Source organism: Oncorhynchus nerka, linkage group LG11, assembly GCF_034236695.1.
Source record: "Oncorhynchus nerka isolate Pitt River linkage group LG11, Oner_Uvic_2.0, whole genome shotgun sequence".
In the NCBI taxonomy this organism is placed as follows: domain Eukaryota; kingdom Metazoa; phylum Chordata; class Actinopteri; order Salmoniformes; family Salmonidae; genus Oncorhynchus; species Oncorhynchus nerka.
This window is the reverse complement of record NC_088406.1, coordinates 40,380,476-40,404,894: the sequence shown is the minus strand read 5'-3', so window position 1 is coordinate 40,404,894 and position 24,419 is coordinate 40,380,476. Positions and strand designations below refer to the sequence as shown.

General features: G+C 44.5%; 2 protein-coding genes across 2 annotated transcripts in view; one reads left to right on the top strand and one right to left on the bottom strand.

Moving 5' to 3' along the window:
• The window catches only part of LOC115136858 (protein phosphatase 1L-like), a 60,614-nt gene extending 51,238 nt beyond the window's left edge, over positions 1 to 9,376 (bottom strand). The window contains exon 1 of the mRNA XM_029672708.2: positions 8,774 to 9,376. Coding sequence (XP_029528568.1) covers positions 8,774 to 9,172 — 399 coding nt within the window. The 5' untranslated portion in view covers positions 9,173 to 9,376. The remainder of the gene's footprint in view (positions 1 to 8,773) is intronic.
• Positions 9,377 to 9,479: 103 nt separating this feature from the next.
• On the top strand, positions 9,480 to 21,630 carry LOC115136857 (60S ribosomal export protein NMD3-like). The gene is made up of 17 exons (XM_029672707.2): positions 9,480 to 9,497; positions 10,367 to 10,508; positions 12,489 to 12,561; positions 12,707 to 12,841; positions 13,018 to 13,114; positions 13,227 to 13,307; positions 13,872 to 14,000; positions 14,102 to 14,192; positions 14,730 to 14,808; positions 15,197 to 15,293; positions 17,205 to 17,322; positions 18,240 to 18,385; positions 18,951 to 19,063; positions 19,215 to 19,287; positions 20,616 to 20,722; positions 20,924 to 20,994; positions 21,140 to 21,630. The coding sequence occupies exons 1-17, from the start codon at positions 9,495 to 9,497 to the stop codon at positions 21,271 to 21,273; spliced, it is 1,689 nt and encodes a 562-aa protein (XP_029528567.2). The 5' UTR covers positions 9,480 to 9,494; the 3' UTR covers positions 21,274 to 21,630.
• The last annotated feature ends 2,789 nt before the right edge of the window (positions 21,631 to 24,419 follow it).

The window sequence follows — 24,419 nt, the reverse complement described above, 5'->3', positions numbered from 1 at the left end:
ATTTTACTGTGATGCTGACGACTGCTGTGCCAATAAATATTGAAATGAAGCAGCCTACTGCTCGGTGCGTCACCTTTGCATTGTGGGAAATGTAGTATTGGTGCGTGTAAAAGATCTGCGGGCTGCCGGCTTGCTGCGGGCCGGTTCTAATAATAAATCAAGATCATCCCAGGGGCCGTAAAAAACCTTCTTGCGGGCCGGATGTGGCCCGCGAGCCTTGACTCTGACATATGTGGTGTAAGGGCATGAGAGATGCAAGACAGAATGAGTGAATGTGTCTGTATTGATAGTGCTAGTGAAAAAGGATAAACATCTTATAGAAAGTGAATGTGGGTGTTTGTGATGCATGGGCAAGAGAGAGGCCACAACACATCTATAAGAACAGTGTGTGTGTGTGTATCTCCACATTGGATATAGTCAGGAAAGAGAGCACAGCCAAACGCCAACAGTGCAGCCCAGTGTCCTCCACAGATCCAATCCAACAGAGACTCCATTTTGGCTCAAATCCATACCATAAGTCTTTCAGAAGCCACCAAGCGGTAGCCTTAACAAAGCCTGAGGTAGGCACAGTCCAAATATTACTGAGCTGCACTAACCTACAAATCACATCAACGTCCAATCAAAATGGCCATCTGATTTACTATTAAATATTAGTGAAACTACTCATCGCCCACCCTTCCCTTTCAAACGACAGGCAAGCAACTCTACTGAATGTCCAAGAGGAACACTCCCATTACTGTTGGCCCAGTTAGGCTCTAGTGAAGTAATCACCCAGGGCCCAGGAGTACAGGGCAGGCTGACTGCCATCTGAAGCCCTGTTTCCACAGCAGGTGCCTGATCCGGTCAGACACCAGTTTGGCCTGTTCACGGTTTCCAGTTTTAACCCAGAACCAGAGGAAAGCCTGCTCTTTCTAAGTATAGCAGTAAGCAGACAACAGCAGAGTGTCTATCCAAGCGACGGGCCGGCGGCCCAGGCAGCGTTGCCAGGAGAGATGAGTCAGGACTCCCAGGCTAGCTTCACTGAGGCATGGACGCACAGCAATTACAGCCACCAGCAGAGTCCTGGCATTGCCACCACACACACACACTCATCTACACACCGCAGATGTGGAAACGCTCATCCACAGATAATACAGCAAGTGAAGGAAACGAGTTCTCGGTGAAGATAATGTACACTAACTGAAAATCCATGCATTAATGTGTGCGTTTCTGTGATGCCCATACGCAAGCGTGTTTTCAGGAGAAGATAAGGGCAGCAGACAGGCAGCATACGTGTGTGCAGACAGACTCCCCTCAGGGTTGTAGGCAGCAGACTCTTTAATATTGCAGAGCAGTGATAAATAAATTAGACAGGCCGCAGAGAGATAAGGTGACTCTGCAGACAGAGAGACAGAGAAACTCCTCTCTTCTTTCCCTACAGGGGTTAGAAAACAAAACACGCCAGCCCCAGTATGCAGATGTGCCACGACACAAAAAGCTAGAAGAAAACTAATCGGCAAACAAACATTAACTTACTCTCCTCCCCAGTGGAGAGCAGAACAGAACATGGATGTAGATGTAATATGCCAAGCCTCAGAGATGAACAACTGCAGTGCCTATTACACACATCTGTGGGCCAGGCAGCCAATCAGTGAGGAGAGACGAATTGGAGAGGGACGATGCTGGTATAAAAAAGGTCAGATTTATTGTCCCAGAAGTTGCAACTTCTAAGCAGAACGAGGCAGATAACAGGCCTATGTTAGGTGTCAGAGTACAGGAGGAGACCGGTGTCCTTCACCCAGTTTACTTCCTGTCACACAGCACAGGCAGGCAGGAGGCTCAGCTTCCACTTTCCCTGGCATTGGTCTCAAGGTGAACGAAAGTTAGATTTTTGGAGGGAGGGAGAGGTGGAACAGAAGATAGTGTAGGGTACGGAGAAGGAGTGTAAGAGCAAAAAGTCAAAATAGATAGGAACAGGAAAGAGAGAATATAAAGACAGAAAATAAAGAGCAGGAGAGAGAGAATGCCATGTTCATATTGTTTCAGACTAGAGAGATGAGCACTCGTCCAAGCGTCAGTACCACTTCTCACACACACCTCTCTCACTACAAGACAAACACACAGAAAATTGTCGCTGCCACGCCTCACTAGATGTTGTGAGTCCTCCCCCCCAATGTAGCCTAGTCCGTGTCCCTGGGCTGCTAAGCCTCTATGAGGTAGGAATGTTCTCCTTCACACTCAAGCAGGAGATCAAAGACTAGACTAGCACCTGACAGGCTGCATGTACCGCTGACACTCACTCTTTACATCTGCTTTGATGCTGCTAATGCAGCTTCCTGCCTGCTACACACAGCATATACATACACCCTGCAGACAGGATACACCTGCAGCCATGCATCTTCTCATCCAGATATATGAATATAGACAGAGCTCAGTCCCTTCCTCTCATCCCTTTCTTATCTTACATAATCTTCCTGCCTCGCTCACTTCTTTCCGCTCTTCCATCTCTACCCTCCAGCAGCAGTTAAGTCCACTAAAAACTGTTTAAAGCTGGATTCTCTCCACTCCCTTATCCACTCCATCTTAATTTCTCTTCTACTCATCCCCTTTCTCCTCTCCTCCTGTGGATGGTGTACGCCTGCTAAGAGCAGCTCTAAAACCTTGCCGACATCTCTGCCGCTGGCTAAGCTCATACAGCTGAGCCACAGGGCAATGTACCTATAACCACCGGCCTTCTCTACCTCTCCCCTCCAGGGAACAGAGCCAACAGTGAGATGGAGAGGTAGTCAGAAAGATGAAGAGGAGAGAAAGAAGGACAGACAGACCAGTGGAGGCTGGTGGGAGGAGCTATAGGAGGATGGGCTCATTGTAATGTCTTAAATGGAACAGAGTCAAACATGTGGTTTCCATATGTTTGATACCATTCCACTGATTCCGTTCCAGCCATTACAATGAGCCCGTTCTCCTATAGCTCCTCCCACCAGCCTCCACTGAGAGACACATATAGACCGGGGGGTGGAAGGAGTAAGGTTCTAAACAGATTTCCCATCTCTCTGGGATTAGTGTAGTTCTAATCTGCCCTGCAGTCTTCTCTCCTCCCTTCAGCCATGGGTTTAGAGACAGTCACAAGTCAGGAGGAAAGCACATTTCCCTGGGTCTTTAGCCGTTACCATTAGCCCGTCACTATACGCCATCCCCTACCTCACTAATCAATTTAGCAGCTCGGCCCTGAACCCCAGCCCATCACTCATAATCCATCCCCCTCAGCTCCACACTCCACCTAGCGTTCCGGTCTCCACATAGGAAATATCCAGGGAAATTCCAAGAAAAAAGGTATATTACCTTGTAATGAGTTCCTCTCTGGCAGATGCTCATATGAGGTGACCTACAGTGAGTAAAATAACCAGTCAGTCAGGCGGTCAAGCTTAACGGAAATGCTTGCTTGCCTATGGGAGACTCAGTGAGCATGGATTCAGAAGTATGTATGAGGATACAAACCGACTCAGCCAAGCCAGAACTTTATCATGGTTATTCTCTAAACTCCTAGTCTGGTCTAACTAAGAGTGAGTTTTACAGCTCAGGCCTCAGTGCACTAGTGGTCACATACACCACAAACCATCTCTCACACACACACAACAACAAAAAAGATGAATGAAAAAGCCTCAGTACGGGTCATAGATCTCAGAGGGCCGTATTCAGAAGTGCGTGGCAAAGTGCCAACAGGTCTACCAGTATGGGCCACACCCACACACCCCTTCCTTAACCTTAAAATGAATACAACTACTCCTCCCACTAGGAGTTTAGGCACTCATATGACAGATTAGAAGAGAACATTGAGTATTCATATCCTTTGAGAAGCCCGGTATCTGTGCTAAGGAGAGTTCAGGTCCATGCTGCAGTAGATAGAAACCATCTGCTCACGTCAGCCACACATGTGCTGCGTTCCTCCTGTCTGATCAGCCAACACACATGGCCCTGCAGACAGTCTCCTGTGTTATAGCTTACACACAGACCCATGCACGTATTCTCACACACAAACCATAGCGTACAGAGTGAACTACACACACAGCCCCCCCCCCCCCCAAAAAAAGAACACACCTGCCCCATCAGTGCCAACCCTCTGGTCAGCAGCTCACCCAAAGAGGAGTCAAGTAGATGTGACAGCTGGGAAAGACACGTAGACTAGTGAGCATTGCATATCTCACACACACACACACACACACACACACACACACACACACACACACACACAGCAGTTGTGAGTGACCCTCTCCTTCCCCGGTGTCAACATTCCTCTGCCTGCTCTCCCCACTGCCAAAACAGCACCAATCAGAGACATCCATTTCCACTGCCTAAAACACAAACACCTTTTTTTCTGTTAGTAAAGGCAGCTGACATCAGTCCACTCAGTAGGAGCCAAGACTAGAGTCACCATAACCCCTAGGGACATGGTCATTTAGCCCTGTTCATTCATTCATAACCTATTCACACACAGAGAAAGAACAGGGTAAACAGAGCACAACACCTCCCCCTTTCCTTCCAAAACCCAACAGGGAGAGGAGGACAAATAGATGTGGGGCTTCCAGCCCACCATCAAAAGAGGTAAAGAGCAGAGACCTGGCAACACAGAATATACCCCCTGGCTTCTATAGAACATCAGAGGCCATGGGGAGGACTACAGGAGTGTGTGTGTGTGTATGATGTGGAGAGGTATTCTACATCTCCCTCAGCCCATCCAGCCAGCCTCATGCACAGCACCACAGAGAGACAACTGCTAGCATAAGAGATGCTGTGGTCTCAACTTTTAGAAATCTGTAGAACCTTATTTGAACCCCTAACCACACCCAGTAGTCCAGCTCCTCTAGGCCAGGAAAAGGGGGGGGGGCAGTGGAATGGCGTATTTTTAGATAGTGGACTTTTAGCGGAAGAAGCGCCTGGCTGGCAGAGGGAGTGTTGAATTATTGAACGGCTCGGAGGGACGTCATGCTGGGAGCTCTGCTGGGGCCTTTTTGGGGGCTCCTCGTGCACCACACACACAAACCAATCGAAGCTAGAGAATTTCAAGACTAGAGGGGCTAGGGGACAAGCACTTGCTTAATGGAAAAGAATGTTGGTGGGAAAAACAGAAAAATATTATACTCAATGTGAGTTTACTACTGCAAGAAATACAACTACCCGTAATGGGGGAATTGTGACACTCGGATTCTGTGTAAGTGTTTCACTAGTCGGGTTCCGCTCCTCAAACATAGTGTGAGAGTCTTCTGGGGCCAGTTGCACCATTCTGGTCTTAACTGTAAACCCGATCTAGGCTTGAAGACCAACATTTTCACACACAGCTGGAGCAGAATGACAAAAAAAAAAAAGAAGCTCCAAGCCCATCTCTTCCCGGGGGTCTTTCCTACACAACGTTACCTTTCCGAGGCCACTGGTCTTTCCTACACAACGTTACCTTTCCGAGGCCACTGGTCTTTCCACAACACACAACATCAAGGCAGGGCTGAAAAATGTTGAGCATCTGCTTATACCAAAAGCAAAAAAAGTGGGTCCAGGAATCTGCCTCCAGAATGAAGTGATGCAGAGTGGAACAACCATGAGAGGAGAACCGTTCTTTTTATGTTCTGCCAGAGTGAAAGGTGTATTTGTTTTTTTTAAATTATTATTATTCTCATCGATTCCATTATTTTATGGCTCCTGGAGGAATACATTTTTTTTTTTACTTCGGAGGCCTGAGGCTTGCGGGGAACTTTTGGCAGGAAATTACATCGTCTGGAACAGGTGTGTGCCCAGATATCATGAAATTCCACTGCTTAACATGCCATCGCTGCTGGTTGTTTACTTCCTCTAACGTCCCCTAGAAATCCATTACTTTAGAGTTGCATTTTACACACAAGAACATGAGGGAACACACACACACACACAGGTAAACACACTAAGCAATCCTCTAGAATGCCGACACTGCAATTAGTCATGCCGCTTCTTTCATCTCCAGTGTGAGTGGGCTCAAGAGGGACCCAGGCTGCTGAATATCTAAACCAGACTACAAACCACACACACACCTGGAGCCTGACAGACATGCAAACGCCGCCGCAGACAAAGCTGTCCACAACCATACATTTCCATACAGTAAGATGCAGACCGACACACTCCCGCAGATCAGCCAACTGAGCCCACCAACACTCCATAACAGCTGAAGAGGGTTTATTCCCATGGGGAGGGAACCGTGAGCCTGATGCAGAGAGACACACACTGGAGTCATTCTGCACCGGAGCTACAGTATAGATGAAATGAGGACAAATGGCAGTATGCAGATGGGAATGAAAGGAGTTCAATTGAAAGCACCTCAGAGTGCTCCAGTAATCAGACTGCAGTTACACTGAGCTGTAATCACACTGACAACCTGAGTGGATGAAAGAGAGGAAAAGAGGGAGAGAGGAGGACGAAAGCAGGTCAGCTATAATATTCAAAGGTTCAGAAAACTGCAAGCAATGGGCTTCCCTCCGCGATAACCTCTCACACATGCACTCGACTCACACACCACGTCCCTTTTTCTCTTGCACACACTCTGTCCCACCCCAGGATTAAAATGCAAATGGTGCCCTTTCCACTAACAGAGGCCTTTATTGTTAGTGTGAAGGTAAGGTGAACTCCGATGAGGGCCAAGGTAAAGCAAGAGAGGGAACAAGTGAGGTAAAAAAAAGAGGAGCCCCACTAAAAAGTCAGCCTTGTGTTCTTTCCTCTCATCTCTCTTAACACAATACTTCTCTCCATCTTCTCCTGTACAGAAACTGCCTATGCACACGCAGCCACACCACTCTCCTCTAAACTGCACTTGGCAGCAGAGCCTTCAAGTGTGTGGGGGGGGGGGGGCATCAGCACAAAAAGGAAAAAGATGACTTCATTATCAGAACTCCCTTTCTCCATTAAGCCATTCAGAGAAAAGATAACATGTTATGGGGAGTTAAGAGGGGAGTTCTAAATGTCACTTGTATTCTATTGTGGAGACATTATTGTGTGGAGCTAGTAGTAGGTCTATTCATCAGACAGACTCTTCAGCCAGACTATCACCCATGTAGAGAGAGCATCTCTCCCTACAGCATATCAACAAGAGATGAACGTTAGTCGGGTTGTTTACATGGAGTCAGAACAGCCTGGAATGGATATTACAGACGAAGATGCCATGAATCACTACATTCATTCTTAACACCTTACAAGGTATAGCATTTAGTTTGTGTGTTTCCAGCTTGCTATTCCTCTCGGAGAGGCGATGTATCATTCTCGGGCTAAATCGATTCCTCCTCCAGCCCTTGGCTACACTGCATCGCACTGCTTACCCACTGTCCCTGGGACAGGAATACATAAAACAATCACATACTGTAGCAGAGGCGCCATTTGAATAGCTGGTGTCTGAAATCAGTTTCACACTTCAATAAAGCGTGTAGGAATAAAAACACACCAACAACAAAAAGCCCCTCGCCTACATGAGCAAATCTGAAGTGAACACCCGCTCCCACACAGAGCTGAGGAAGGCTTTTAATGCCTAGATTACCATCCTCTATAAGGAATCCAGGGAAAGAGAAATTAAGGAGCAAACTCAAACATGCTGCAGGGAAAACCAGACAAATTACCAGTTTTGGTCAAAGGGAGGCAGGGAGCTGCTGCACTAGAACCCACAGTTCTACCCTGAAAAAAGAATGGCTATCCTTCATCTCCATCGCTGTCTATTTTTAGAATGTTGTCTTTCAGCCTGGATCAAGCCAGATATTCAACTTCTGTATTAGACATACTAGATCAGGCCTGAACAGTAGAGCTCCTTATAAAAACACTGGCAGCCTGTAGACTGGGTCTGGGAGAGAGGCAGTGTGAGCGGGGGGAGCATTGAGTTTCTTCACGTAGCTCCATGGCGTCAGTCAATACTGGGCTGTCAGGCCCGCGTGGCCACAGCTGCAGCCCACGGAGACAAGGTCGCTGTTCAGGCAGGCCTGGCCATCATGACCAATCAGTGTTGTTACCCTGCCAACTCTGGAAATAACCTCCGGCCACCCACCCTACCCAACATCACATTAACAAAACACACACATTCTCTTCTGGTCAGGTTGAGGAGGAACAAGACCAGGATCCCACTTTCTCTCTCGTGCAGAGGGAGTATAATTACATTGACTGACTGCCTACCCACCTCTCTCTCACACACACACACAGTGCCTGATGGATGGACGCTTTGCCCCTCAACAGGAACATCTGGTTGATGAGAGTAGGAAGTGTGTTTCTGTCAGAGGAGCTGTTCGATCTGTGCCACTGAATGCTTGTCATGGAGTGAAAGACCTACAGCTGTCAGGGCTTTGTCTGTGACTAGTGAATGACCAGAACATGGAGAGGGTGACAGGTAGGTGTATGGGCATCGGGTGACATACCGTATTCAGACCAGAATATGACCAATATCAGAAAGCATCTCTCACTGGGGTTGGAAATGTTCAGCTCACTTGTCACATCCATCTTCAATCAACCTACACATTTGAATGAGTTTAATCCTATTATCCACCAAGCCTGCTATAATCGGTTTAGAGACTTTATCTGCAGCATACCACACAATCGTGTTATGTCTTTAAGTCTTTTAAACTTGTAAGACCATGAATGACTGTCTCTTATTTTTGGCACAACTTCACAAAGTAAAATGCTAAAGTGCCTGTGGAGAGGGATTCGTGTGATTTGATGCATAGCAAGTGCATGTGCATGTGTTGACCAATCCAAAAAAAAGTATGGTCTCAACAATTTAATGATAACAGAACATTTATCTTACCTCTCCCCCATGGCCATCGAAAATCCCAAATATAGACGGGTGACTCCTGTTCACGATGTCAGTGAGGACCTCGAAGCGGTCTTCCATGTGATCTCTCCGGCCTTGGATAGAGTACACCGCCACATTGTTACTCTTGAACTCCCACGTTTTGGAGAACTCTGCGTCCAGAACATCTAGACCCCTGAATTTGTCATTCTGCATAATCTCCGCCACTTTCCCCTTGACCATTTTGACAGCATCGCGGCTGGACTTAACGATGGTTTTCACCTCGTCAGTGTGGAAGAAGTAACTCCACAGAGCCAGGCTTATGCATAGGAGGAACAAGGTCTCTGGTCTGAGCAGAAAATAACGCATGATCCGACCCAAAAGAGACAACAGTGTCATCGTATCCTCTATCATTTATACAAACACGAAATCACGGCAGGTAGTTATTGTTTATCCGCGACTTTCAGTCCATTATTATCGATGCGGGAATAAATAAATAAATAGGCGAAACCAAATTAAGCAAGCGTAGCCTACAGCACAGCGTAAAAGGCTGAATTAATTCAACGAAACGCTGATAGCTCACATGTAGAAATGCTGCTTGACGTCTTGGAGAATCAGAAGACACTTCTGGGTGAAAGATTCTGCCTTGGCTTGTTCACTCTAGCATAAAACCTCGTGAACCAGCGGTTGTCCCTTCTCCATATGATGCGGTGACTCACACAACCGTGCAAGGAGAATGGTAGCTATATATAACCTCAGACAGTTGGAGACCTCGCTTTGAAGTATCTCGTTTAAAGCTAACCTGAAAACAAACTGCATGCTTCCTCAACCTTTGACAGCGAGATTGAACTGCAGCGTTCGGTTTGCAGGATCGCACCACTGGGAGCACGTGAGGTGTGCACCATGCACGCTTTTTTAGGATAACATGCATCATATTTCTTGAGGGACAAACTAAATGTCACTTGAAACTTTATACTGCTGAATGTAGCGTTTGGAAAAATCGCTTATTTTTAACGTACGTAAATTCTGGACCGATGCATGGTCCTCCCCACGGAGGATTGCTTTAATAGGATCCCACTTTCTATACGTTACAGCAAGCCCAGAGGTCCAATGTTTTGTCTAGAAGGGATACAGCTTTTGTCAAAATGGACTTTTCGAAGCAGGTTAGGAGAATTAATGTAGGTTAGGAAAGGGATTAGGGTGAGCTAAAATGCAAAAAAAAACGAAAACACCTTTGACGTAAAAAAAATAAATAAAAAAAAACGGTATCCCATCTAGACCCCATAGCGGTTATCAAACAGATAAGGAAAAGGTTTAGGAACTCTAAGGTACATTGTACAATTCTACTTTGCTTTGTTGTGTTCTTGTTGTTGATGATGATAATGGAGAAAGATAAAAGAGGAAGGTATACTATATAGATAACGATCAAATGTATCTTTTGATACATTTATTTATTTTAGATTTAAACAATTGCCTTCTTGTCCAATCCAATGTATGCAACAACAACCAAAAGGATTCATTGGATTATTACAATTTTTCCGTAATTTCATAACTACCATACATAATGCAGTTTCTTCTGTGTGTATGGGATTTAAATGGTTTATGAAGCAACTGCACTCAGGCAAAAGAGAGGAACGGACTGGGTCCTTTTGCCACCAGGAAGTACTGTGTCGTCATCATCCTGCTCATCCTTTCCAGTTTGTGTTGGAGAAACGTGGAGGTTCGCAACGTGTAGATGAACTAACATTCTGTAAGTTTGTGTTGTGTATTACTTGTTTTATGAAACGGCATTAAGGGCCCCGAAACATTTTAACATGGCGCCTCCTATGTAATGACAACTGTCGCGATCATCGCAAATTAGTCGGCTAGCAAGTACCAGCCATTTAACATTCTATTTAACAGTTACTGGTTGCCGTTTGGTAAAGTAAATCCAATTGTATACATAGCTAACGAGAACTGCCAGCAGAGCGTGGTCTGTCAGATGAGATGTGACATTGTGATAATGGTTAATTGACAGATGTCATGGAATAGTATCTAATTCTGTCTGTGTCATGTGTACAAAAAATAATAATAAACATATACAGTGGGGCAAAAGGGTATTTAGTCAGCCACCAATTGTGCAAGTTCTCCCACTTAAAGATGAGAGGCCTGTAATTGATCATAGGTACACTTCAACTATGACAGACAAAATGAGGGGGAAAAAAATCCAGAAAATCACATTAGAATTAATGAATTTATTTGCAAATTATGGTGGAAAATAAGTATCTCAATACTTTGTTATATACCCTTTGTTGGCAATGACAGAGGTCAAACATTTTCTGTAAGTCTTCACAAGGTTTTCACACACTGTTGCTGGTATTTTGGCCCATTCCTCCATGCAGATCTCCTCTAGAGCAGTGATGTTTTGGGGCTGTTGCTGGGCAACACGGACTTTCAACTCACTTGAAATGCTTCTTACGAAGCCACTCCTTCGTTGCCCGGGCGGTGTGTTTGGGATCATTGTCATGCTGAAAGAACCAGCCACGTTTCATCTTCAATGCCCTTGCTGATGGAAGGAGGTTTTCACTCAAAATCTCACGATACATGGCCCCATTCATTCTTTCCTTTACACGGATCAGTCGTCCTGGTCCCATTGCAGAAAAACAGCCCAAAGCATGATGTTTCCACCCCATGCTTCACAGTAGGTATGGTGTTCTTTGGATGCAACTCAGCATTCTTTGTCCTCCAAACATGAAGAGTTGAGTTTTTACAACAAAAAAAGTTATATTTTGGTTTCATCTGACCATATGACATTCTCCCAATCTTCTTCTGGATCATCCAAATGCTCTCTAGCAAACTTCAGACGGGCCTGGACATGTACTGGCTTAAGCAGGGCTACACGTCTGGCACTGCAGGATTTGAGTCCCTGGTGGCGCAGTGTGTTACTGATGGTAGGCTTTGTTACTTTGGTCCCAGCTCTCTGCAGGTCATTCACTTGGTCCCCCTGTGTGGTTCTGGGATTTTTGCTCACCGTTCTTGTGATCATTTTGACCCCACGGGGTGAGCTTTTGCGTGGAGCCCCAGATCGAGGGAGATTATCAGTGGTCTTGTATGTCTTCCATTTCCTAATAATTGCTCCCACAGTTGATTTCTTCAAACCAAGCTGCTTACCTATTGCAGATTCAGTCTTCCCAGCCTGGTGCAGGTCTACAATTTAGTTTCTGTTGTCCTTTGACAGCTCTTTGGTCTTGGCCATAGTGGAGTTTGGAGTGTGACTGTTTGAGGTTGTGGACAGGTGTCTTTTATACTGATAACAAGTTCAAACAGGTGCCATTAATACAGGTAACGAGTGGAGGACAGAGGAGCCTCTTAAAGAAGTTGTTACAGGTCTGTGAGAGCCAGAAATCTTGCTTGTTTGTAGGTGACCAAATTTTCAAATAAATTGATTAAAAATACTACAATGTGATTTTCTCATTTTGTCTGTCATAGTTGAAGTGTACCTATGATGAAAATTACAGGCCTCTCATCTTTTTAAGTGGGAGAACTTGCACAATTGGTGGCTGACTAAATAATTTTTTGCCCCACTGTATATAACGTTAACAGGAAAGTTGGTACACTAGATAGCTGGCTACCATGTATTGACTATAATCAATACTCATTAGCTGTCGATAATATCATGACGTTTTTGAATATAATCTAAAAAGTAAACACTTGTCTGGTTCATAACATCAATCTGATTTGTCTTGTCTAGTTCTCACTGCTATATCCAAGCCATTTATAATGGAGTACATGCAAGCTCCTGCCACGAGCAGTCAGGGGAACATGTAAGTAGAATTTATGATCAGCCTCCTACATGCTACAAATAATCTGTCCTTTACCATTAGTGTGAAGGTTTAGATTCATAGCTTTTTCAAAGGTATCAGTTGGTACACAGTACTAATTAAGAAATCATTTCTCTCCTCTACCCAGCCTGTGCTGCACCTGTGGCATCCCCATCCCTCCAAACCCAGCCAACATGTGTGTGTCTTGCCTCAGGACCACAGTGGACATCTCTGAGGGAATCCCCAAGCAAGTCAACCTGCACTTCTGCAAGCAGTGTGAACGGTACTGCCCAGATCACCATCACAAGCCTCTCAAATTTAGTGCCACCGCTAAGATGTTTAAATCCCTATCTATTGCTCTTACTTGACTAAAGGATCGTTAGTCAGTTAACTGGGATCTTACCATGGCTCCTACATTAGTTCAGATGGATTGATTGCTCCTCTTTCTCTTCCATGCAGGTACTTGCAGCCTCCAGCCTCCTGGGTGCAGTGTGCTCTGGAGTCCAGGGAACTGCTCGCCCTCTGCCTTAAAAAACTGAAGGGCAACATGACCAAAGTGAGTATCCCGTCCCTACTCTGCTCTATTTATATTCAAAGATACACTTGTTAAAAAATGTAACAGGGCTGTAGCCATTCACCTCAGAAACTCACGTGACCTCTCAATCCAGGTGCGTCTGATCGATGCTGGATTCCTGTGGACGGAACCCCACTCCAAGCGGATCAAGTTGAAGGTGACCATACAGAAAGAGGTGAGAGAGAGGAGACGAGTGGAGGCATGAGAGTGTGATTTTTAATAGAAGGGATTAGTGTGGATTAGGAACCTGATCTGGAGGACATGTCCCACCGCTATGTGTCCCACCATGTTGTCATTATTTAATCCAGGTGACACTAAAGGGATAAAGGGCTGACTGTAGTTTCAGAGCACAGTGATTGGGTGAAGGTTAGCCAGTGGCAGTTATAACTTCGTGACCTTTCAGAGGAGTCTCAGTTCCTCAGGGCCCAGGGATTTATCTGGAGTGTAGGGGGTTTTGTGTGACCTGTGATCTTGTATCTAGATGCCCTTTAGTCACCAGAAATAGCAGCACCAAACCATGATGAATAAAGTCTTACACATCAGTGTTTCCCAAATGGCGGGTGGGTAATGATCCACTGGTGGGTCACAGCCAATTTCCTTTGGGTTACAGCTTTCTAGCCCAGTTCTGGATTTTAAAGAGTTTTTATTTACCTGGTGTGTCACATTACAGTCGTAAACTACGTTCTGAGTGTCATATAAGAGAATAGTGGTTGATGGTAGTGTGACTCTTCCTGTCCAGGTGATGAACGGAGCCATCCTGCAGCAGGTGTTTGTGGTGGAGTTTGTCATCCAGGGCCAGATGTGTGACGACTGCCACCGTGTCGAGGCCAAGGACTTCTGGAACTCTGTGGTGCAAGTCAGACAGAAGGTACCACTGATGATTAGAATTATATTATTCATGTTGCTCACCACAACAATCATTTTTAACATGTTGTGTTGGTAACCTAATATTGGGCTGGTCCTTTTTAGACTTCTCACAAGAAGACCTTCTACTACCTGGAGCAGCTGATTCTCAAGCACAAACTCCATCAGAACGCACTCAACATCAAGGAGATCCATGGTGTGTTTGGGATACAATATACTGCTCTAAAGTGGGGTTTCATCCAGGAAGAGACACCAGACCATGCAAGCTTACCATTGACATTGATGATTTTCTTAATAAAGCTTTCCTGTCCCGGGCTTTAGAAGGGCATGGCCATGTGTTTATAATCAGTGTGGTAGGATCATAGTACTGAGCATTCTATTTACCATGCCAACAATGCTGTTTGACTCAGGTCCTATTTTCAGTCACACACACACACTGTGTAGTGAGAGATATTTCAGAAGCAGCGCCCAGTGTGATTGGACCAGATTGTACGGGAGAAGCTGTCCTTTGACAGTTCAGTATAAATTACCCCCCTCTCTAGCCGGAGTTAAAAGCCTTGAAGCTTCAACATGTGGCAGCCATATCCCCCCCCGGTCCCCATCTGGTCTGTGTTACCGAGGCTGTCGTATTAAGTGTGTTGGAATGGTGATGACCCAGGTCGCGTGTGGTGTGTGTGTGTCTGTGATGGATTTATTGACTGAGGGCTGACTTGTTTTGAATCGTTCTCCTCAGAGGGTATTGATTTCTACTATGCCACCAAGCAGCATGCTCAGAAGATGGTGGATTTCCTCCAGTGCACAGTCCCCTGCAGGTAGGAACAGTTCACCAGAGACCCTCCACTACGGGTAGAGGTTGCCCTGTAGTGACAACTCTCTGACCTGAGGTCAGTGTCTAGGTGACGTCCTCCTACTCTTGATGGCTCCTTAATGGTTATTGCATAATGCCCATGCAATTTTAATTTGATGTTGGGACAATATGTTGACATTGAATTGAACAGTGATGACTTAGACCGCACTAACCACAGTAAGTGTGGTCTGTGTGGCTAGTGCTACAATTATTCAATGTCTATAGACATATATATATATATATATATATATATTTATTTCTAGTTTAGCATGGAGAGGATTGAGAATGTTGTTTATTTTTTCTCTGACAAGATATTGTTGTCTTTGTTTTTTTTGTCACTCTGTCTTGTTTAGGTCGAAGACTTCCCAGCGCCTCATCTCCCATGACATCCACTCAAACACGTTCAACTACAAGAGCACCTACTCCATTGAGATCGTTCCTGTTTGCAAGGTATGCAGCATCTTCCTCAAAAAATACTAAAGGTGAAATGCTCCACACACTGTGCATTCGGAAAGTATTCAGACCCCTTGACTTTTTCCACATTTTGTTACGTTACAGCCTTATTTTAAAATGTATTAGTGTCATATATATTTATAGCGATTTACAGCCTTGGGTCTTCTTGGGTATGACGCTACAAGCTTGGCACACCTGTATTTGGGGAGTTTCTCCCATTCTTCTCTACAGATCCCCTCAAGCTCTGTCAGATGGATGGGGAGTGTTACTACACAGCTATTTTCAGGTCTCTCCAGAGATGTTTGATCAGCTCTGGACTCTGGCTGGGCCACTCAAGGACATTCAGAAACTTGATCCCGAAGCCACTCCTGCGTAACTTGGCTGTGTGCTTAGGGTCGTTTTCCTGTTGGAAAGTGAACCTTTGCCCTAGTCTGAGGTCCTGAGAGCTCTGGAGCAGGTTTTTATCAAGGATCTCTCTGTACTTTGCTCCGTTCATCTTTCCCTCGATCCTGACTAGTCTCCCAGTCCCTGCCTCTGAATAACATCCCCACAGCATGATGCTGCCACCACCATGCTTCACCACCATGCTTCACCGTAGGGGTGGTGCTTGGTTTCCTCTAGACGTGACGCTTAGCATTCAGGCCAAAGAGTAATTTAGGTGCCTTTTTGCACTCTACCATAGAGGGCTGATTGGTGGTGTGCTGCAGAGATGGTTGTCTTTCTGGAAGGTTCTCCCATCTCCACCTAGGAACTCTGGAGCTCTGTCAGAGTGATCATCGGGTTCTTGGTCACCTCCCTGACCAAGGACCTTCGCCTCCGATTGCTCAGTTTGTAGAAACATCTCAAGGATTATGAATGGAAACAGGATGCATCTGAGCTCAATTTCAAGTGTTATAGCAAAGGGTCTGAATACTTCGGTAAATAAGGTATTTCTGTTTTTGTTTTTTTGAATAAATGTGTCATTATGGGGTATTGTGTGTAGATTTGAAGAGGGGAAAAATTATTGAATCCATTTTAGAATAAGGCTGTAACGAAACAAAATGTGGAAAAGGGGAAGGGGTCTGTATACTTTCTGAATGCACTGTATATCTTAACAATTCTCAGCCCTGCACGAGTGGTTAAATAGGTGAACCTATACTCAAATGCTTAGATACAAACAGGCCAGGGCAGACCTTTACAGATTCCCTGTTCTTATTATAACAGACACAGCTTCCCTTGGATAGAACTGTGTTGTTTTAAAAGATTCTTTTGAACTGTCAAATGAAAAACTAAATTTGACTCGATCTTGGTGTGTCTAGGTCAGGATTCTTTACTCAAGCTTTTTTGTTGAGTGAATGTTTCTCGTCAATGCTCTTTTGTTGTATTCATGTGATAGATGAATCTACTATTATTTTCCTACATGTAGACTGAGTACACAAGCATCGATGCTTGGCTTCTGACCATCCATGTGTCGAGGGAATTTTATTCATATCCAATTCCATCTGCATGTGTTTTTGTTCATTTCTATCCAATGACTGAATTAAGTATTACAGCACTGGTTTATTTAGTAAACGGATATGGCTCAACATTTTCGAGATCAATGAAATGCATTCCTAATCAGAATCTTATTTTCTTTTGCGTTGTTTCTGAGGTAAATTGTAATCACGCTGATAAAACAAAGAGAACCTAGCCGACCCCTTGTATAACCAAACTGGCAGTGACAGCACAGCCTCTGTTGTTATTCAGAGGAGATTGCTCTTGAAGGTGTAGCCTAATCCAGAGTTGAATGTTAATCTATTCTGTAGTACAGTTTGATGTGTGTTTTCTGGGGAATAATCTGGTGGGGAGGTTGGCATGGGAGGGAGGTTCCAATGTTCTCTCTGACCAGACATCAGTCTGACCCCTGGTTTGTTTTGTCTCATTGCCCAGGACAACGTGGTGTGTCTGTCGCCGCGTCTGGCTCAGAGCCTGGGGAACATGGGCCAGGTGTGTGTGTGCGCCCGAGTCACCAGCACCATCCACCTGATCGACCCCAACACCCTGCAGAGTGAGTACAGTACGCACCACCCACCTCATCGACCCCAACACCCTGCAGAGTGAGTACAGTACACACCAGCACCACCCACCTCATTGACCCCAACACCCTGCAGTGAGAGTACAGTACACACCAGCACCACCCACCTCATTGACCCCAACACCCTGCAGAGTGAGTACAGTACACACCAGCACCACCCACCTCATCGACCCCAACACCCTGCAGAGTGAGTACAGTACACACCACATGCTATTCTGGCTACTGAAAAATAGCTTTTACAGATATGCTCTGCTTCATTGATTGATTAGTGTTGATGTTTTGACAAGTTCAACTTTTAAAGGTGATTGGATTTGTGACTGGATGAGTTTGTGCTTGTCTTGATATAAAGCATCAAAAGTTCACCATCAGTTTTTGATAGACTGATGGAATGTCATTATATTCCACTTGACTTTAGTCTTTTGTACCTAACTGAACCCAGTATCGTTTACAGTGTGTCTGTTCACCACATGCTCATCACCCTCCCTCTCAACAGCTTCCCTCTGTGTCTAATCAGGGCATTCCACACATGGCACACACACATACACACACTCATTTGTTGTCATTACTTGCTGTGTGTGTAAAAAAAAAAAAAAAAAATCCCTCTGTTTCATTCTGATATTTTGAAAGGCAGGGCACACGTTTTTAATTAGTGTTCAAAGAAAGGCTACTTTTCCTCCAGAGCCGCCTTTCTCAACCCTAGCCTCTGGGCATAACAGTGATCCATGCTAGCCAAATCACTAGACTGCAGGGGGATTGAAGATCAAATGAATCCTTTGATCTTGTGTGCGTGAGTGTAGGATATGATTGGTGTTTTGAGCAGTCAAAATTGAAACTCTGGACTGTCCATAGAGAGAACCATCTAATTCTATTTCTCCTGTCTGACCCAACAGTTGCTGAGGTGGATGGGGGCACATACTGGCGCAACCCCTTCAACAGCCTCGTTAGCCCACGGCAACTGGAGGAGTTCATCGTCATGGATACTGACGTCATCAGGAACCAGAAGCTGAGGGCGGGAGCAGGCATAAGGTCCAATAAGGTAGGAGTTCTGAGGGAAATGGGCGGTGTTTGGAATTGGGCAGAAGTGTGGTCCATTAGCAAGAACACCTCAATTTTAAGATCAATAAATGCTGCTAGTCTTTTTCTTTAGATGCTGTGTGTATGTGTGTTCATGCGTGCAACTTCCCTCACTCCATGTGAGGAAAAACATGTTCTAGTGTGTGTGTGTGTGTTGGCGAGACAGATTGTTTGGGTTGATACAGCTTGACTGCAGGGCTTTGGTGTGTTTGTGGCTTTAATGAAAGTGGTGTCGAGCAGATTGAATTATGGGGAACATTTCTCTTTTCTCGGAAGAAAAATCAATAGTGAAGCATTACATTATCCCTGAAGCAGCACATCCGATTAGAGAAAAACCCTCCACAATACATGGAAGTATTTGTGTGAAATGGAACAGGGAATGGGCTCGCTATGGGAACGATAATGATCCCCCTCACCCATCTAAGGGTGTTGAAACACTAAACGCCCTCCATCCGTTTGGTGGAAAGGAATAGAAGTAATGGTGGTGCTAGGGTCAATCTTGTGCATGCTCTGATTTGTGTTTCCAGCACACTCTGGCTGAGGTGTGGGTGCAGAAGACCTCAGAGATGGACACGGCTCAGCAGTACCACTGTCGCACCCATCTGGGCCACCTGCTCAACATAGGAGACCTGGTGCAGGGGTAGGTGACTGTCATGGGCTGCTATACAGCTACTCTTAACTCTTAATTATTCATGTAACTTCTTGCTCTATATGAGAATCAAAACAATACCTAACATTTTTGCTTGTGAAATTAGAGAAAATTTGTTTTTTAAAGTTTTGTTTCCCTCTAGCTTTGACTTTGCCAATTCCAACGTTAATGACGAGTTTCTGAACAAGATGAACCCTAGTCATATTCCTGACGTGGTAAGAACCAGTACATAATACTGTGTGCACACCTATATCCTCCAAAACAAAGATCTCCAACAGGTAGATGGCGAGCTACCAGTAGTTCCCAGCCAACATATGAGTAGCTCTCCAATCAATTCTCAAAGTACATGCGTTTTTCCATCCCAAACTGTCATAAACATAAAGCACCTGGCTACTATCCAATCAAAGCCACATTTACGTTTTCCCAACCCGGTTAGCCACTATTGGCTTAAAAAGCCAAACATAACACAATATCTGCCTATTAATTTCCAACAATGTTGCCTCCTGTCTGTGTTTGGTGTGCGCGCTTGTCTACCACTCCGTATGTAGCCAGTTAACAATGTTAATGATAATGGTTTTTTTTTTTCTTCAATTGGTTTGTGTTTCGAGGTTCAACCCAACATTGTGCACATTTTAATACAGTTGAGTAGACAGACTTTTCCCCCAAAACCTTCTCTATTAAATGTTAACCTCAAAGTAGGCTTACCTGACAGAATGATAAATTCTGATTATTTGTTTCTATTGGGCCCATTGTTTTGTGATCTCTGCCATGACATGTACTGCAGCAGTAGGCCTAACAGCAGAAACTTGCTAGATGCGCAATTAAAGGGGAATTACACTTTTTCCAGACCTCATATGGTCTTCTGATGTGATTTTACCCTGATGAAGACAGCCTGGCTGTCGAAACGTTGGTAATTAAATGTTTAGCATCTGAGCTCCTAGAGTTTTATTTTCAAGTGATTTAAGCATTGCCATGAACTGAGAACATCAATTTTCATTGTTCCTCTATGAATATTTGTAATATTGAGAGTGTAATTGTTTTTGTACAAATCCAAACCAGGAAAAATAAAACAGAATTCTGGAAAATACAAAATATAATTTTATTGGGCCTGTCATGCCAAATCCTGTTTATCAAGCATTAAAACACATCTCTTGTACACCAACAACCCTGGGACGAGGTAAAGGAGAACATTGTTCCTGTTAGAAAGATATCAAATAAATTGCAGCTCGTAACATTAATTCTTCTAAAAGTAACTCATTTCTAAAAGAGGTTGGAGAACCCTGGTCCCAAAACAACATACCTTTTTACCATGTACTATACTGTCTGTATTAGTTCACTTTGCCCCCTGGTGGTTGGTTCGATTTTATGTTTGCTGCATTGAGTTGAAATGTCAAACCTCTAATGGAAAAATTGTCCGCCTGACCAAATACTATTCACTTAACTTTGAAATGAAAAAGCCCAACTGCATTTGGCAGAATACATAATATAACAAAATCACTGCATGTATTGAAGCCATTTGAACATGCTTGTTGTGGACTTGCAGGTGCTGATTAAGAAGAGCTACAACCGCAGCAAGAGGGTGAAGCGCAGGAACTGGAAGCTGAAGGAGATGGACAAAGACAGAGAGGGCATGGCGCCTGAAGACGAGAGGTAAGGATGAGAGGAGGAACGGATGAGAGAGGAGGAGAAGCGGGAAGGGATGAGGAGAGAGAAAGTGAGGGAGGAGAGAACTGAAAGAGTGAAGGTTGGATATGCTCTTTATCCAGGTGATGACTTTGTAAGTTGTGAACAGTGTCTGTCTTCAACATTGGCGGTGATTTTATATATTGTTCTCCTCTCTTCCTGTTTCAGACAATACCAGGACTTCCTAGAGGACCTGGAGGAAGACGAAGCCCTGAGAAAGAACGTCAACATCTTCAGAGGTGAGTGGGACCACAGTTTTCCCGCTTCTCTTTATTGTTCCTCTTGCGAAAACCTGGCAGTTTTCCCCAATTGTCACCCATAGCTTTTTATTTATCCAGTTTTAGCCGTAGCCTCATGATGGAGTTGTATTGTTTCGTATTGCAGATGCGTCTAAGATCCCAGTGGAGAGTGACACGGATGACGAGGGTGCTCCTCGGATCTCTCTGATGGAGATGCTGGAGGACCTCAGCCTATCAGACGCCACCGGAGGAGAGGGAGCCGACATGCTGACCGAATAGACCAATCACCGGCCTGCTTACAACCACATGGCTGTTCAGACCAATCAGGTCTTACAAACATCAACATGATGATTGACTAGACAAATGGGAATCCTACTAGTAACATGAGGGATTAGTAGTTCAATAAGAATGGCAATGCCACCTGTTGTCAGTTACCATTACTTACAGTCTCCACCCAACAGCAGCCACTCAGAATCCTGTAGACTGGTCTCCTCTAAGGTTGCTGAGGTATTGATGGTAACCTGCCCTTCTCCTTTTTTTTACCCTGTCTCCATGTTAGAGGCAGTGGGTTGTGGTGATGTACTCGAAAAACCACTTCATTTCCAAATCAAATAAAATCTCATCTGGTTACAATAAGACTTTGTCATTCTGAGACACTGTATCCAATAGAAAGAGGAGGGGAAGAACCATGAGCATGGATCACTCTCAGTATAGTACCTATGACTTAAAAGGAGGGACAGGCCACATGGTGAACGTGGCAGAATGCACCAGTTGAGAACACGTAGGCACCTTCTATGAGTAGATAGTTGTATGTGTAGATATCCCAGGTAGACCTGTATGCTTAATGGAAAGTTTTCAGAACCCTTCCGTTTTCCCAAATGTTGTTATGTTACAGCCTTATTCTAAAATGGATTAAATCAAAATGTTAAACATCGTTATCAATCTACACCCAATACCCCATAATGACAAAGCGAAAACAGGTTTTAGAAATATTTGCACATTTTATAAAAATATATATGCTTCCATTGATTGGACATGATTTGGAAAGGCACACACCTGTCTATGTAAGGTCCCACAGTTGACAGTGCATGTCATAGCAAAAACCAAGCCACGAGGTCAAAGGAATTGTCCGTAGAGCGCCGAGACGAGATTGTGTCGAATTACAGATCAGAAGGGTAGCAAAACATTTCTGAGAAATTGAATGTCCCCAAGAACACAGTGCCCTCCATCATACTTTAATGGAAGAAGTTTGGAACCAGGAGAGCTGGCTGCCTGCCAAACTGAGCAATCGGGGGAGAAGGGCCTTGGTCAGAGAAGTGACCAAGAACCTGATGGTCACTCTGACAGCGCTCCTCTGTGGAGATGGGGAGAAACTTCCGGAAGGACAACCATCTCTGCAGCACTCCAATCAGGCCTTTATGGTAGTGGCCAGATGGAAGCCACTCCTCAGTAAAAGGAACATGACAGCCCACTTTTGCTGTTTGCCAAAAGGCACCTAAAGGACTCTGATCATGAGAAACAAGATTCTCTGGTCTGATGAAACCAATATAGAACTATTTGACAACGCAGGAGTGGCAGAAATCTTAATGTCCTTGAGTGGACCAGCTAGAGTCCGGAAACCGATTGAACATCTCTAGAGAGACCAGAAAATAGCTGTGCAAATACAGGTGTGCTTTTAGTCATACCCAAGAAGACTCAAGGCTGTAATCACTGCCAAAGGTGATTCAACAAAGTACTTCATAAAAGGCCTGAATACTTAAGTAAATGCGATATGTCCGTTTTTTTTACATTTGCAATGAAAATCTATAAACCTCTTTTTGCTTTGTCATTATGGAGTATTGTGTGTAGATTGATGAGAGGGGGGAAAACGATTTATCTTTAGAATATGGCTGTAACGTAACAAATTGTGGAAAAGTCAAGGGGTCTGAATACTTTCTGAATGCCCTGTATGATTGTAATAGGCTGCAGACTGGCAACTAGATTCTCTACCCAACAACACCAAACCCACTCGCATGCAGAGCCACTGGCTTAAGAAATTGGTTCCCCATCATTAAACTAAAATTAGTTCACCAAGCTTCAGAAACTAATCAATCCAGATTTAATTTGGAACTAGGATTTAGTGGGCACATGTCCCCTACTATTAGACTGTTCCCCAATACAAGCAGCTCTATTGTTGCCAGGTAGTAATTCTGATTGTAGTAGGGGCTGAAGGGGAAAGAAGTGGGTGCAGGGGGAGCTTGAGTGCTTCCGAGGAAATGTTAGATATAAACTACTGTTCAAAAGTTTGGGGTCACCAGTCTCGACGTCAACAGTGAAGAGGCGATTCCGGGATGCTGGCCTTCTAGGCAGAGTTGCAAAGAAAAAGCCATATCTCAGACTGGCCACTAAAAAGAGGATAAGATGGGCAAAAGAACACAGACACTGGACAGAGGAACTCTGCCTAGAAGGCCAGCATCCCGGAGTCACCTCTTTACTTTTGACGTTGAGACTGGTGTTTTTCGGGTACTATTTAACTTCTTTGGGACTGGGGGGCAGTATTGAGTAGCTTGGATAAAAAGGTGCCCAGAGTAAACTGCCTGCTACTCAGGCCTAAAAGCTAGAATATGCATATAATTAGTAGATTTGGATAGAAAACACTGAAGTTTCTAAAACTTTTTGAATGATGTCTGTGAGTATAACAGAACTCATATGGCAGGCAAAAACCTGAAAAAAAAATCCAACCAGGAAATCTGAGGTTTGTAGTTTTTCAACTCTTTGTCTATCAAATATACAGTGTCAATGGGGACATATTGCACTTCCCAAGGCTTCCACTATATTTCAACAGTCTTTAGAACCTTGTTTGAGGCTTCTACTGTGAGGTGGGAGTGATTGACAGCTGATTCAACCAGAGGTCTGCCAGAGTTGCATGAGATGAGCACGTGCGCACGCGTGAGAGCAACCTGCGTTCCATTGCATTTCTGAAGACAAAAGTAATTCTCCGGTTGGAACATTTATTGAAGATTTATGTTAAAAACATCCTAAAGGTTGACTCTTGTTTCTACGGAATGTAACGGACCTTTTTGACTTTTTGTCTGGACCTAGTGATCGCGCCTCATGAATTTGGATTACTGGGTTAAACGCGGGAACAAAAAGGAGGTATTTGGACATATGATGGACTTTATCAAACAAAACAAACATTTATTTTGGAACTGGGATTCCTGGGAGTACCTTTGATGATCTTCATCAGAATGCAAGTGAATATTTATAATGCTATTTCTGACTTCTGTTGACTCCACAACATGGCGGATATCTGTATGGGTTGTTTTTGTGTCTGAGCGCTGTACTCAGATTATTGCATGGTGTGCTTTTTCCGTAAAGTACTTTTTCCGTAAAGTTGAAATCTGACACAGCGGTTGCATTAAGGAGAAGTGGATCTAAAATTCCAT

Coding starts and splice junctions, on each gene's coding strand:
- LOC115136857 (XM_029672707.2), top strand. Junction 17,323..18,239: donor CGACCCCAACACCCTGCAGA/GTGAGTACAGTA, acceptor CTGACCCAACAG/TTGCTGAGGTGGATGGGGGC. Junction 20,723..20,923: donor ATGGCGCCTGAAGACGAGAG/GTAAGGATGAGA, acceptor TTCCTGTTTCAG/ACAATACCAGGACTTCCTAG.